The 15,549-nt window shown below is 41.9% G+C and overlaps 1 protein-coding gene across 1 annotated transcript in view; it reads right to left on the reverse strand.

Moving 5' to 3' along the window:
* Positions 1-15,549, reverse strand: part of LOC128643694 (pre-B-cell leukemia transcription factor 3-like) — a 62,572-nt gene that overhangs the window by 21,319 nt on the left and 25,704 nt on the right. The window contains exons 2-3 of the mRNA XM_053696525.1: positions 14,663-14,853; positions 11,613-11,748 (exon numbers count right to left, since the gene is read on the reverse strand). Of these exons, the coding sequence (XP_053552500.1) occupies positions 11,613-11,748; positions 14,663-14,853 (327 nt within the window). The remainder of the gene's footprint in view (positions 1-11,612; positions 11,749-14,662; positions 14,854-15,549) is intronic.

The raw sequence follows: 15,549 nt of genomic DNA on the forward strand, positions 1-15,549 counted from the left end.
GCAACTAAACTCCACCACAAATTGCCTCATGTGGAGTTTTTTTTTTAATGTAGTAGTATATTGTTTTACAGTTGTTATCAGCTGATTCCAATTAGGGACTGATATGTAGCAGGGTTGGCATTGAGGAGTCAACAGCTGCATTAATCTCAATTAATTAAACACTTTATATAAAAATCTCAACGTTTTTACTTTCACTTTAATCTATATAATACAATGACAAATACAACAACACTCTTCCTCCTCATCTAGCACTGACACTGTAACATGACACTAACAGCCCTCCTCCTCCTCATCTAGCACTGACACTGTAACATAACACTAATAGCACTCCTCCTCCTCCTCATCTAGCATGGACACTGTAACATGACACTAACAGCACTCCTCCTCCTCATCTAGCACTGACACTGTAACATGACACTAACAGCACTCCTCCTCCTCATCTAGCACTGACACTGTAACATGACACTAACAGCCCTCCTCCTCCTCATCTAGCACTGACACTGTAACATAACACTAATAGCACTCCTCCTCCTCATCTAGCATGGACACTGTAACATGACACTAACAGCCCTCCTCCTCCTCATCTAGCACTGACACTGTAACATAACACTAATAGCACTCCTCCTCCTCATCTAGCATGGACACTGTAACATGACACTAACAGCCCTCCTCCTCCTCATCTAGCACTGACACTGTAACATAACACTAATAGCACTCCTCCTCATCTAGCATGGACACTGTAACATGACACTAACAGCCCTCCTCCTCCTCATCTAGCACTGACACTGTAACATAACACTAATAGCACTCCTCCTCCTCATCTAGCACTGACACTGTAACATAACACTAACAGCACTCCTCCTCATCTAGCACTGACACTGTAACATGACACTAACAGCCCTCCTCCTCCTCATCTAGCACTGACACTGTAACATAACACTAATAGCACTCCTCCTCCTCATCTAGCATGGACACTGTAACATAACACTAACAACATTCCTCCTCCTCATCTAGCACTGATACTGTAACATTACACTAACAGCACTCCTCCTCTAGCACTGGCACTATAACATAACACTAACAGCACTCCTCCCCATCTAGCACTAACATTGTAACACGACACTAACAGCACTCCTCCTCATCTAGCACTGACTCTGTAACATGACACTAACAGCACTCCTCCTCATCTAGCACTGACTCTGTAACATGACACTAACAGCACTCCTCCTCCTGATCTAACACTGACACTGTAACATAACACTAACAGCACTCCTCATCTAGCCCTGACACTATAACATAACACTAATAGCACTCCTCCTCCTCATCTAGCACAGACACTGTAACATGACACTTATAGCACTCCTCTTCCTCACCTAGCACTGACACTGTAACATAAAACTAACTGCACTCCTCATCTAGTACTGACACTGTAACATAACACTAACAACACTCCTCTTCCTCATCTAGCGCTGACACTGTAACATTACACTAACAGCACTCCTCCTCCTCATCTAGTACTGATACTGTAACATAACACTAACAGCACTCCTCATCTAGTACTGATAATGTAACATAACACTAACAGCACTCCTCCTCCTCTAGCACTGACACTGTAACATAACACTAACAGCACTCCTCATCTAGTACTGATACTGTAACATAACACTAAGAGCACTCCTCATCTAGTACTGATACTGTAACATAACACTAAGAGCACTCCTCATCTAGTACTGATATTGTAACATAACACTAACAACACTCCTCCTCATCTAGCGCTGACACTGTAACATAACACTAACAGCACTCCTCCTCCTCCTCATCTAGCACTGACACTGTAACATATCACTAACAGCAATCCTTCTCCTCATCTAGTACTGATACTGTAATATAACACTAAGAGCACTCCTCATCTAGTACTGATAGTGTAACATAACACTAACAGCACTCCTCCTCATCTAGCACTGACACTGTAACATATCACTAACAGCCCTCCTCATCTAGCACTGACACTGTAACATATCACTAACAGCAATCCTTCTCCTCATCTAGTGCTGATACTGTAACATAACACTAAGAGCACTCCTCATCTAGTACTGATATTGTAACATAACACTAACAGCACTCCTCCTCATCTAGCACTGACACTGTAACATGACACTAACAGCACTCCTCCTCCTCATCTAGCATGGACACTGTAACATAACACTAAGAGCACTTATCCTCGTCTAGCACTGAAAATTTAAAATAACACTAACAGCACTCCTCCTCGTCATCTAGTACTGATACTGTAACATAACACTAACAGCACTCCTCCTCCTCCTCATCTAGCACTGACACTGTAACATAACACTAACAGCACTCCTACTCCTCATCTAGTATGGACACTGTAACATAACACTAACAGCACTCCTCCTCCTCCTCATCTAGCATTGACACTGTAACATAACACTAACAACACTTCTCCTCCTCATCTAGCACTGACACTGTAACATAACACTAACAGCACTCCTCCTCCTCATCTAGTATGGACACTGTAACATAACACTAAAAGCACTCCTCCTCCTCATCTAGCATTGACACTGTAACATAACACTAACAACACTTCTCCTCCTCATCTAGCACTGACACTGTAACATAACGCTAACAGCACTCCTCCTTCTCATCTAGCCCTGACACTGTAACATGACAGTAACAGCACTCCTCCTCATCTAACACTGACACTGTAACATAACACTAACAGCACTCCTCCTCCTCATCTAGTATGGACACTGTAACATAACACTAAGAGCACTCATCCTCATCTAGCACTGACAATGTAACATAACACTAACAGCACTACTCCTCATCTAGTACTGATACTGTAACATAACACTAACAGCATTCCTCCTCCTCATCTAGCACTGACACTGTAACATAACACTAACAACACTCCTCCTCCTCATCTAGCACACTGTAACATAACACTAACAGCATTCCTCCTCCTCACCTAGTACTGACACTGCAACATAACACTAACAGCACTCCTCCTCCTTATCTAACACTGACACCGTAACATAACACTAACAGTATTCATCCTCATCTAGCACTGACACTGTAACAAAACACTAACAGCACTCCTCCTCATCCAGCACTGACACTGTAACATAACACTAACAGCACTCCTCATCTAGCACTGACACATAACACTAACAGCACTCCTCATCTAGCACTGACACTGTAACATAACACTAACAGCACTCCTCATCTAGCACTGACACTGGAACATGACACTAACAGCACTCCTCATCTAGCACTGACACTGTAACATAACACTAACAGCACTCCTCCTCCTCATCTAACACTGACACTGTAACATAACACTAACAGCCCTCCTCCTCATCTAGCACTGACACTGTAACATGACAGTAACATCACTCCTCCTCCTCATCTAGCACTGACACTGCAACATATAACTAACAGCACTCCTCCTCCTCATCTAGCACTGACACTGTAACATGACACTAACAGCACTCCTCCTCATCTAGCACTGACACTGTAACATCACACTAACAGCACTCCTCCTCCTTATCTAACACTGACACTGTAACATAACACTAACAGTATTCATCCTCATCTAGCACTGACACTGTAACAAAACACTAACAGCACTCCTCCTCCTCATCCAGCACTGACACTGTAACATAACACTAACAGCACTCCTCATCTAGCACTGACACATAACACTAACAGCACTCCTCATCTAGCACTGACACTGTAACATAACACTAACAGCACTCCTCATCTAGCACTGACACTGTAACATGACACTAACAGCACTCCTCCTCATCTAGCACTGACACTGTAACATAACACTAACAGCACTCCTCCTCCTCATCTAACACTGACACTGTAACATAACACTAACTGCACTCCTCCTTCACATCTAGCCCTGACACTGTAACATGACAGTAACATCACTCCTCCTCCTCATCTAGCACTGACACTGCAACATATCACTAACAGCACTCCTCTTCCTCATCTAGCACTGACACTGTAACCTGACACTAACAGCACTCCTCCTCATCTAGCACTGACACTGTAACATCACACTAACAGCACTCCTCCTCATCTAACACTGACACTGTAACATAACACTAACAGCACTCCTCCTCATCTAGCACTGACACTGTAACATAACACTAACAGCACTCCTCCTCCTCATCTAACACTGACACTGTAACATAACACTAACAGCACTCCTCCTCATCTAGCACTGACACTGTAACATAACAGTAACATCACTACTCCTCCTCATCTAGCACTGACACTGCAACATATCACTAACAGCACTCCTTCTCATCTAGCCCTGACACTGTAACATGACAGTAACATCACTCCTCCTCCTCATCTAGCACTGACACTGCAACATATCACTAACAGCACTCCTCCTCCTCATCTAGCACTGACACTGTAACATAACACTAACAACACTCCTCCTCATCTAGCACTGACACTGCAACATATCACTAACAGCACTCCTCCTCCTCATCTAGCACTGACACTGTAACATGACACTAACAGCACTCCTCCTCATCTAGCACTGACACTGTAACATCACACTAACAGCACTCCTCCTCCTCATCTAACACTGACACTGTAACATAACACTAACAGCACTCCTCCTCATCTAGCACTGACACTGTAACATAACAGTAACATCACTCCTCCTCCTCACCTAGCACTGACACTGCAACATATCACTAACAGCACTCCTCCTTCTCATCTAGCACTGACACTGTAACATAACACTAACAGCACTCCTCCTCATCTAACACTGACACTGTAACATGACACTAACAGCACTCCTCCTCATCTAGCACTGACACTGTAACATAACACTAACAGTACCCATCCTCATCTAGCACTGACACTGTAACATAACACTAACAGCACTCCTCCTCATCTAGCACTGACACTTTAACATAACACTAACAGCACTCCTCCTCCTCATCTAGCACTGACACTGTAACATAACACTAAAAGCACTCCTCCTCCTCATGTAGCCTTGATACTGCAACAAGGTATTACTATCAGTACTTCTATTCCTCATCTAGTACACTCAATTATTCTGTACCTCCACAGTTAGTTATATAACTAACACTGTACCAAAACAGCGCTAGCTGTAATAATATATTGATTAAAGGGACGCAAAACACAATTTTTTTCTTTCATTATTTAGGTAGAGCATGCAATTATAAGCAACTTTCTAATTTGCTCATATTATACATTTATCTGTTCTCTTGTTATCTTTATTTGAAAAAGAAGGAATGTAAGCTTACGAGACGGCCTATCTTTGGTTCAACACCTGGGTAGTGCTTGCTGATTGGTGGCTAAATGTACAGCTTAGTTGGAACCGCACCGCCCCATAATATGCATTTCTATTGCAGGGTGATCCCACGCAGCACTGCTAACTGTAACGATCAGCTTTCACTGCAACTATTCATGCCCAGTTGCAAGTGAATTCCGATATAAAGGCAATCCACACGGAAGAAATGATTGTGACTTTACCATTACTTTTGGCATTTATATGTATCTTATATGCAGAAAAACATATTTGTGTTTATTTTATCAATGTTGCATGCTATTTGTGTTTAAATGTATATATTCCCAAACCTTGTGACACCGTCCCTAAATGTAATGCATGCTAGTAACACAGACTGCTCTCATCACTAACATAAACCTAGCAAATCCTTTAATTGAACACTGTCATCCATCATCGCCTTGCTTTGTATTGGTATTAAATTCCAAGGCTTTGTGAGTTTTGATCACTGTTCCTCTCTGTCACTATGCAGTTACACAAATGTGCTCCGCGGCAGTGACACCTCAAGGGGACAGTCACTGATATCGGCCAGTCACACTTCACACAGCCACAGTTTGTACTACTTTGCTTAACAATCCTTCTAATGAAAGGCAGAAACAATTCTATTGTCTTAACCCAATTAAATACAAGCCACAAAGGGGTTTATTATTTTTAATTAGTTATAATGAATTAATTACACATAATTATAGTGATTAGAATCAGATGTAATTAATGAGTTGCTATTCCATTAACTCCCCCTCTCAAGGGGCTACAGAGAGTGATATAAATAATTGTATAGACACCATATATATCTTGTCATTGTAGAAGTTTTATCAACAGAGTAGACTCGGTAAGTGCAATGTTGTAAATGTATCCTTGTCACCTATGATCACCTGTAACTGTCCTGTCATCTGTGATATTACCGTTCCTAGTCACTTGTGACAATAAAGGCTGTCTACTGCTCACCCTTGATACATGGTAACTATCTCCACTGTCCAAATTCTCTAAAACTCTCCGGCACAGAGTGAAATCACATCAACTCTCAAATAGGCAGATGTCACTCAGTTCTATAAAGAAATGGGCTAAATCTGGAAGTCTCGGCAAGTTGCCGAATGTCCCAGGAAATACCTGGCGCTGATAACAAAAAATACATACAAATCGAAATTCCACTGTTTTTAGTATACATTAACTTGTATTCACTTCTAATTTCACATACATATCTATATCTATCAGTGCAATAAGCTCATTCCGTATTTTGAGACAAGCATATAGAGGCTTTTTGCGTCCTCTACCATCACCTCCTCTCATGCTAGACTACAGGACTTCTCTTGTGCGGCACCAACCCTCTGGAACGCACTTCTTCGAGCTGTCAGACTTGCCCCTAACCTCTCCTCCTTTAAACGTTCCCTAAAGACCTTTCTGTTCAGGGAAGCTTATCACCTGACTTATTAACAAACTAACTTCACTTAACTAACAGTTGCCCTCTATCTCCTCACTAATATCATTCTCACCTCTGCAGTCTCCACCTCCTGTTTCCCATCCTCCTACCCATCTAGATTGTAAGTTCCCACGGGAATAGGGCCCTCAATTCCCCCTGTATTTGTCTGTAAAATTTTGTCTTTTATCGTATTGTTTCTGTATTGTACTGTTATCCTTGTACCCATGGACAGCGCTGCGGAATCTGTCGGTGCTTTACAAATAAAGAATAATAACAATAATAATAAAATATATTTGACACGATAAAACAGTAAGACATGCAGCTGTAACTTCAGAGAATACAATGCGACCTGAGAGAGAACTTCGGCACAACCAAAGAACGACCCGGTTTAGCTAATTCTCTAAGCCTGCAAAAACATGAATTAAGCTTACCTGATAATTTCATTTCCATCTGTATGAGGAGAGTCCACGGCTTCATTCCTTACTTGTGGTAATACAGAACCTGGCCACCAAGAGGAGGCAAAGACACCCCAGCCAAAGGCTTAAATACCTCCCCCACTCCCCTCATCCCCCAGTCATTCTGCCGAAGAAACAAGGAACAGTAGGAGAAATATCAGGGTATAAATGGTGCCAGAAGAACAAACAAAAATTGAGGTGCGCCCAACAGAGAAAACAGGCGGTAGCCGTGTACTCTTCTCATACAGATGGAAATGAAATTATCAGGTAAGCATAATTCATGTTTTCCATCTTAATATGAGGAGATTCCACGGCTTCATTCCTTACTTGTGGGAAACATATACCCAAGCTCTAGAGGACACTGAATAAAAACGGGAAGGCAAAAAAGGAGGCGGACCCTATTCTGAGGGCACCACAGCCTGCAAAACCTTTCTCCCAAAAGCTGCTTCAGCTGAAGCAAACACATCAAATTTGTAAAACTTTGAAAAAGTATGTAAGGAGGACCAGGTAGCCGCCCTACAAATCTGCTCCATAGAGGCCTCATTCTTAAAGGCCCAACAAGAAGCCACAGCTCTAGTTGAATGAGCCGTAATTCTCTGAGGAGGCTTATGTCCCGCTGTTTCATAAGCTAAGTGGATAATGCTCCTCAACCAAAATGATAGGGAAGTGGTAGAAGCCTTCTGCCCTCTGCGCTTCCCAGAATAAACAACAAACAAAGCCGAAGTCTGTCTAAAATCCGTCGTAGCTTGAAGATTGAATTTCAAAGCTCGAACCACATCCAAATTATGAAGTAATTGTTCCTTCGACGAAGAAGGATTAGGACACAAGGAAGGAACCATGATCTCCTGATTGATGTTGCGATCATACACCACCTTAGGGAGGAAACCCAACCCAGTACGAAGCTTACATTGCAAGGCCACCATCTCAGAGACTCTGCGTGCCGAAGCAATAGCCAGCAGAAAAAGAACCTTCCAAGACTATAACCTAATGTCAACCGAATGCATGGGCTCAAACGGAGCCCTCTGCAAAACCAACCTTAAGAACCAAATTTAAACTCCAAGGAGCAGCGGAATGTCTAAACGCAGGTCTGATTCTGGACAGAGCCTGAACAAAAGACTGAATATCAGGAAGCTCAGCTAGCCTCTTGTGTAATAACACAGATAGCGCTGAAATCTGTCCCTTTAAGGAACTAGCGGCAAGTCCTTTCTCCAAGCCGTCCTGGAGAAAGGAAAGAATCCTGGATACCTTAACCTTATGCCAGGGGAATCCATGTTCTTCACACCAGAATAAGTAGGTACTCCACACCTTATGATAGATGCGGCTGGTGACTAGCTTGGCTAGGACTAGGCGTTCAATCTCCACGCAGTCAGCCTCAGAGAATCCAGATTTTGATGAACAAAAGGACCCTGTTCCACCAGGTCCGCAAACCACATCCTTCGAGGCCACGATGGAGCAATTAGAATAGTCTAAGCTTGCTCCTGCTTGATGCGGGCCACTACCCGAGGGAGAAGTGGTAACGGTGGAAACATGTAAACTAGGTTGAAGCCCCAGAGCACTGCTAAGGCATCTATCAGTTCTGCCTGAGGATCCCTGGACCTCAACCCGTATCTGGTTAGCTTGGCATTGAGTCTAGACGCCATGAGATCAATCTCTGGCGTCCCCCATCTGTTGCAAATCTCTGCAAACACCTCGGGATGGAAAGACCATTCCCCCGGATGAAATCATTGTCTGCTGAGAAAGTCCGCTTCCCAGTTGTCCACACCCGGAATGTGGATCGCTGACAGCGAGCAGCTTCGGGCCTCCACCCATTCCAGAATCCGAGATACTTCTCTCATGGCTAGGGAGCTTCTCGTTCCCCCCTTGGTTGATGTAAGCCACCGAGGTAATGTTGTCTGATTGGAATCTGATAAACTGGGACAAACCCAGAAGAGGCCAAGCCTTCGGAGCGTTGAAGATCGCTCGAAGTTCCAAAATGTTGATCGGGAGAAGAGATTCCTCTCGAGTCCATCGACCCTGTGCCTTCCTGGCACCCCAAACAGCTCCCCATCCTGATAGACTTGCGTTAGTAGTCACATATCTCCCAGGATAGTCTCAAGAAGGATGTCCCCTGGGACAGGCAATCTGGACAGAGCCACCAAGAGAGCGATTTTCTCGACCCGTTGTCCAGAGAAATCTGTTGGGATAGATCTGAGTGATTGCCGTTCCATTGCCTCAGCATGCACAGCTGAAGAGGTCTGAGGTGGAATCTGGCGAATGGAATGATATCTATTCTGGATACCATGAGCTCAATCGCCTCCATACACCGGGCCACAGATGGCCTTAAGGAAGTCTAGAGGGCAAGACAATTGGAAGTAATTTTGTAACATCTCTGGTCTGTAAGCTTTAGCTTCATGGCTATGGAATCCATTATCGTGCCCAGGAATTCTACTCTGGTACTGGGAACCAGAGAACTCTTTCCTAAGTTTATCTTCCATCCATGAGATTGAAGAAGAAGTAGCAGAGCTCTTGAATGGTCTTCTGTCAGCCGGCAAGAAGGAGCTTGGACCAGTATGTCGTCCAAGTATGGAGCTACTGCAATACCCCTGGATCTCGCCACCGCAAACAGAGCCCCTAGAACCTTCGTAAAGACTCTTGGGGCAGTAGCCAGACCAAAAGGGAGAGCCACAAATTGGAAGTGTTGGTCCAGAAAGGCGAATCTTAAGAACTTGAAGTGACCTTGTGTATTTGCACATGAAGGTAAGCATCCTTCAAGTCTATCATAGTCATGAACTGTCCCTCTTGTACTAAGGGCAGAATCGACCTTATCGTGTGCATCTTGAACGATGGTACCGACAGAAACTTGTTCAAGCACTTTAGGTCTTGAATCAGGGCGAAACATACCCTCCTTCTTTGGGAACACAAAAAGCTTTGAGTAGTACCCAGACCTCTTTCTGCTAGAGGTACTGGCACAATCACTTCTAGGGAGGAGAGATCCCTCACGCACCCTAGAAAAGCATCTTGTTTTTCTGGTCTTGAAGACAGGTTTGCCCTTGATTCCATACAGATAAAGGAGTCACACTGTGACCCTGTCTTGATACGTTATCAAATGTTATAAAATGAAATGATCTTACTGGAATCATCGCCGTGGAATAGACACACAGCCTCTCAAGTTTGACAGTCTTGTAGCATCACACCTGACATGGACTTGAGTGATAGAAGCAACACTGATTGCTTAGGAGTTGTTAATACGAGTCTGGATAGTTTCGCAGAAAGACTCTCCCTGCATCTCCAGACCCTAATATTCGTTAATGCGAGGCTTACAAGACTACTTAAAACTCCAGTCCCATAGCGAAGAGTACTACCCTCCATAAGAGACTACTCCGAATCTTCCTACACTTTTCTGCCATGCTCCTGTGACGAAAGGCAAAGAATTACTGGGGGATGAGGGGAGTGGGGGAGATATTTAAGCCTTTGGCTGGGGTGTCTTTGCTTCCTCCTGGTGGCCAGGTTCTGTATTCCCACAAGTAAGGAATAAAGCAGTGGACTCTCCTCATATTAAGATGGAAATACTTATTTTGCATTAGAAAAATAAAGTATGGGTTGGATTTTGTGCTAATGAAAGGGACTTGAAATCCTTTTTTTCAGTATTCAGATAGCGCATATCATTTTAAACAACTTTCCAATTTACTTCTATTACCAAATCTGCTTCATTCCCTTGGTATCATTTGCTAAAGGGACAGCACTGCAATAATGGCAGCTAGCTAAACACATCTAGTCAGCCAATCACAAGAGAGAAATGTGTGCAGGCACCGATCAACAGCTAGCTCCCACTAGCGTAGGATATGTTCATATTCTTTTTCAACAAGGGATACCAAGAGAACAAAGTACTTTTGAAAATAGAAGTAAATTTAAAAGTGTCTTAAAATAACATCCTCTATCTGAATCATGCAAATTTCATTTTGACTTTCCTATCCATTTATGCCAATTTTAACTTCATATTTTAAAATTACATAGTACACTAAGTGTGAAATTTAAATTCAAATTTTGATGCATACATTTAATACAAATGGTAACACATTATTAATTAATATGATTTTTAATATGTACATTAATTACGATTTTATACTTTCAATACAATTTTAAAGTGCTTATTTTATTGAGCAATTTATTGTAACGCAGGGCTCGTTGGGCTCCTAAATATTCTTACTGGCTCCTAAATTTTAAACAGATTTTGTAACGGTATGTGTCTCTTCACTTACAAACGCCCCTTAGCTGCTCTCAATGTAAAATTTGCCATTGCAGAGTGCTATGAAGGACCTTATTGTACTTTTATATATAATCTCATCTGAGCGGAGAGCTTTAAGGACTCTACACCCCCGGCGACTGGCGGTGTTTTGCTCACCTGCGACACTGTGATGCTACATTTCTTGGCCAGCTCTTCTTTGGCTTCTTCACTTGGGTAAGGGTTGCTGAGGTGGGAGTAGAAATATTCATTTAAGATCTCTGTAGCCTGCTTGCTGAAATTACGTCTTTTCCTCCTGTAACGGAAATAATTACAAATATCAGTAAAGCTCGAAGGTTTACAAAGCAGGCGCTACAAACTGTTCTATACTAGAAATGCTAAATTATAAGCTGTTTGCACTTTTGATAATAGAGAAAACTTTCTTGAATAATCAGAAGGGGAGATTATCCGCGAAATGTCACCAGAATAAAGAAATACTGAAGTTTTTCTGAAACCCAGCGAGCGCGGTCTGTATACTTTCTATTTATCGCCACTGCCGACACCCTGGTTGTTGTCATTTTTGGTTAGTGAGAGTGCAGTTCCTAAAATATATATAAATATATATCTATATATACAGTATATATAAAATCAAAATTCTTAATAAAGGGGACATTAAACTAAAAATTCTCTATAAAGACCTAGATTGCAAGTGGAGCACAAACATGCAAGCGGTATAGACAGCACTGTTGGTTCGCAGTATATTGCACGCTTGCATTTTTTCCATTTTATTTTAAGCAGTTGTTTAATATTTATCACACAAGTGTTAGTATGGTGTACGCTATAGTACTCATGTCGGATAACGCAGATGAGGGATTTTTGAGCACTTTTGAACCCTTCCCAGTTAAATACCTTAAAATATGCAATATTATTTGTAATCAATTTCAATATGGTTTAATGTTTTAAATATAAATACTTCAGAATCCTATGTTCTTCACTTAAAAGAATGTACAAACACACACACACACACACACACACATATATATATATATATATATATATATATATATATATATAATTTTATATTTAAAAATAAAAATATTTTGTATTAGGTGAAGAACATAGGAAATTGATGTATTCCTAACGCACCTTCGGCTTTAGTGCAGTTGGTCTAGTGCAGCTTTGGGTTAGTGCGAGAGCAAAAAAATAAGTCTTTTTTTGTGTACTCCATAGTCTATGGGGAAAGGGAGTTAGCGTGTTCATGATACCTGAACTCCAGAAGTTACTTTCAACTTGGAATGCCAGAGCAAACATGGGAGCGTTATTGGATTACCTTGAGCGCAGTTATCACTCAAGAGCGATAAAAATGTATCGCTCCATTTGTAATCTAGGCCATAGTAAGCTGAAAGCGATTGCACCATGACTAGTACAGTCCTGCTGAACAAGCACATATAAATTAAATTACCGTGCTCCCGCAAACAGGCAAATTTGCCCGTTTGTGGGCGGGCGATAATTAATCAGCCATTGCAAGTGGTTGGTTATTGCTACCCGATTCATGTATATAATCATATACTGTACATATATATTTAAATTTGGCATCAGAACGAGGCTCCCGTAGAAGCCTATGGAAGCGCACTCTCGTGAGCGCAATGCTTTCCAGTGATGCAAACGCAATTGCTGAAAACTTGTAATACCAGCGCACATTAGCATGCGCTGGTATTACACAGTGGAGCACAAATATCGCTTTCATCAAAGCAATATTTAGTGCTCCACTTTAATCTGGCCCTGCATCTTAAACAAGCTGCATAGTTGTTAAACCATGTTGGTGATGATATGTAATATGGATATTAGTAATTAGTGCAGACTATAAACTGATTCATGTAATAGTTCTTACCCTGAGCTTTTGTTACATGCACATAAATAAAGCAGACAACAACGATTACAGGCTGGGTAGTCTGCTCTGTATATCAGTACGTGTTCCTGCTTTAGGAACCAGCAAATAATAACAATGATCATTGGTAGCTTGCTTATTCTATCTGCACAAATACAAAATCGGATTGCCAAATCAGTATATAATATCGACAGCCTAAGTTTAATTGTCTGATCCCTGCATCATAACATATTATAAACATCCTGCAAACTACTTGTTAGGGAATATTACAGTTTTTGGAATGATTAAGGTATCAGTACATATTACAGAAAGTCTGTAGTTTGCTTGGACAAACAGTATAATAGTTTGTAGAATGATCGTTTCGTCCATCTGTGAGCGCTACAGTACATATAACACACAGTCAGTAGTCAGCACTGTCTATCAGTATTAAACAGTTTATGGCGTCATCCATGTATAAGTTATTAATACTGAGGACTGCTTTGTATTTTGTCAAATAACAGTTTATAGACTGATCCATGTCTCAGTACACAACACACAATATGTTTGTAAATGTCACTGATTGTAGACTGACCTATGTGTATGGTTATATTAAAGCTCTGTACATAGGTACATTATACTTTACAGACTGCACGAGGCCTGCTTTGCTTATCGCTCAGACGCGGTCATGTGTAGGTTTAAAGCACAGATGGAGATCACACTCAGCCAGTTATGCATGTTTTATAGGATTCAGACTACCTCCCTATGGACAACTGTGAAACGTGCAGGCCTGAGGGTTACTGTGCCATAAGGCATCCAGCAAACTACCTGCCCGCGGCGGCCAGGATCTCATTGCTACTGACTTTCGCATTGTTAACCCTTTGCATTGCGACAACTTGCAGAGTAATGTGTGACTCTAGAGACTGTGAGAAGGCTAAAATGTTTTCAGCATATTTTATCCTGAATAATTAAACAATTCTCAGAGTACAAGAATATATCTGTTCAGATTGCAGAATATATAATAAATATAGAGTCGTTTACATATATAATTCACTTTTGTAAAGCTAGTAGGGCAGAAATTCTTCCTGTAGGCAGCTTGCACCTATATATTATTAACCTACGCATTTTGCACTTTGAGACTATTCCTCTGCACCCACCAGAATCACTCTCCTAAATCTATATAGACTTTATCACTGTGTGCAAGACAAGGAATTGCACCAATGATTATCAATGCACTCAGAAAACCCACTAAAATTTAAATGTTCCATTAACAGTTAAAAGTTAATCACAAACCAACTTTGACTCAGTCTACTGATTCTATTTCTACAAATGCCAAGTATACCAAAAAGATAAGCAAAATACCAACCTGGCATCGAGAAACCTTGACCGGAGGATCATAACTGCTTCACAGGTGCTCTGCTTCAGCTGCATCTGGATGGAGCTGAACTTCCGGTGGATGATTCCAACCATCCTCTCGATCTCTTTGGGGGAGATGGGGCGCGTTCGGCTCTGTTCCCGCAGGAGATTCATCACATGTGTTGTAAATTCATTACATGCCTGTAAAATGAGACATAAAAGGTATATAATGTTTTTAATAATGTTCTCTGTACTGACTATATATACATATATCATATAAATAATCCCAAATGGTGCACACTCTCACGTCTACCTTCAACTACCAGGGTTTCAGCAAATATAGTGTAATTCCAACAAAAAGACAGGCACTCACTGGATTTTCAAGCAGAAAATTATTTTCTGTGTATTGGAATGGAGGGTTGTGGAGGTGAGAAAAAGGGGGATGTGGGTTTGTGAAAGAAGGAATGAGTGCGTATGGAGAGGGTCTGGGGGAAAATAGGAGAGGGATGAAGAGGAAGATAAAAAAATGGATAACTGAGAAAAATGGGGTGGGGAGTGGGGGTAAGGGGACATAAAACACAGAATGTGGGAGAGGGGTTAGGAAAGAGGAAAAGGAGGGAGATGGGGAAGTAGGAGGGAGAAAGGAAGCTGAAGTATTGTAGTTGAAACAATAAGAGAAAGAAAGGAGGAGTGTGGACCGAGATAAAGATGAGAGAGAACAGAAAGGGGTATGTATGTATTGGGTACTTGTAAAGCGCGGCTAATCACCCGTAAGGGTCTCAAGGCGCTGCTCATTTTATCGACCTCGGAAGGATGAAAGGCTGAGTGGACCTCGCCGGGGATCGAACCTGCAACCCTTGGGTTGCTACAGAGCTCAACCACAGTGCCTTAGCATGC

The sequence above is a fragment of the Bombina bombina genome, unplaced genomic scaffold, assembly GCF_027579735.1.
Source record: "Bombina bombina isolate aBomBom1 unplaced genomic scaffold, aBomBom1.pri scaffold_725, whole genome shotgun sequence".
Lineage (NCBI taxonomy): Eukaryota > Metazoa > Chordata > Amphibia > Anura > Bombinatoridae > Bombina > Bombina bombina.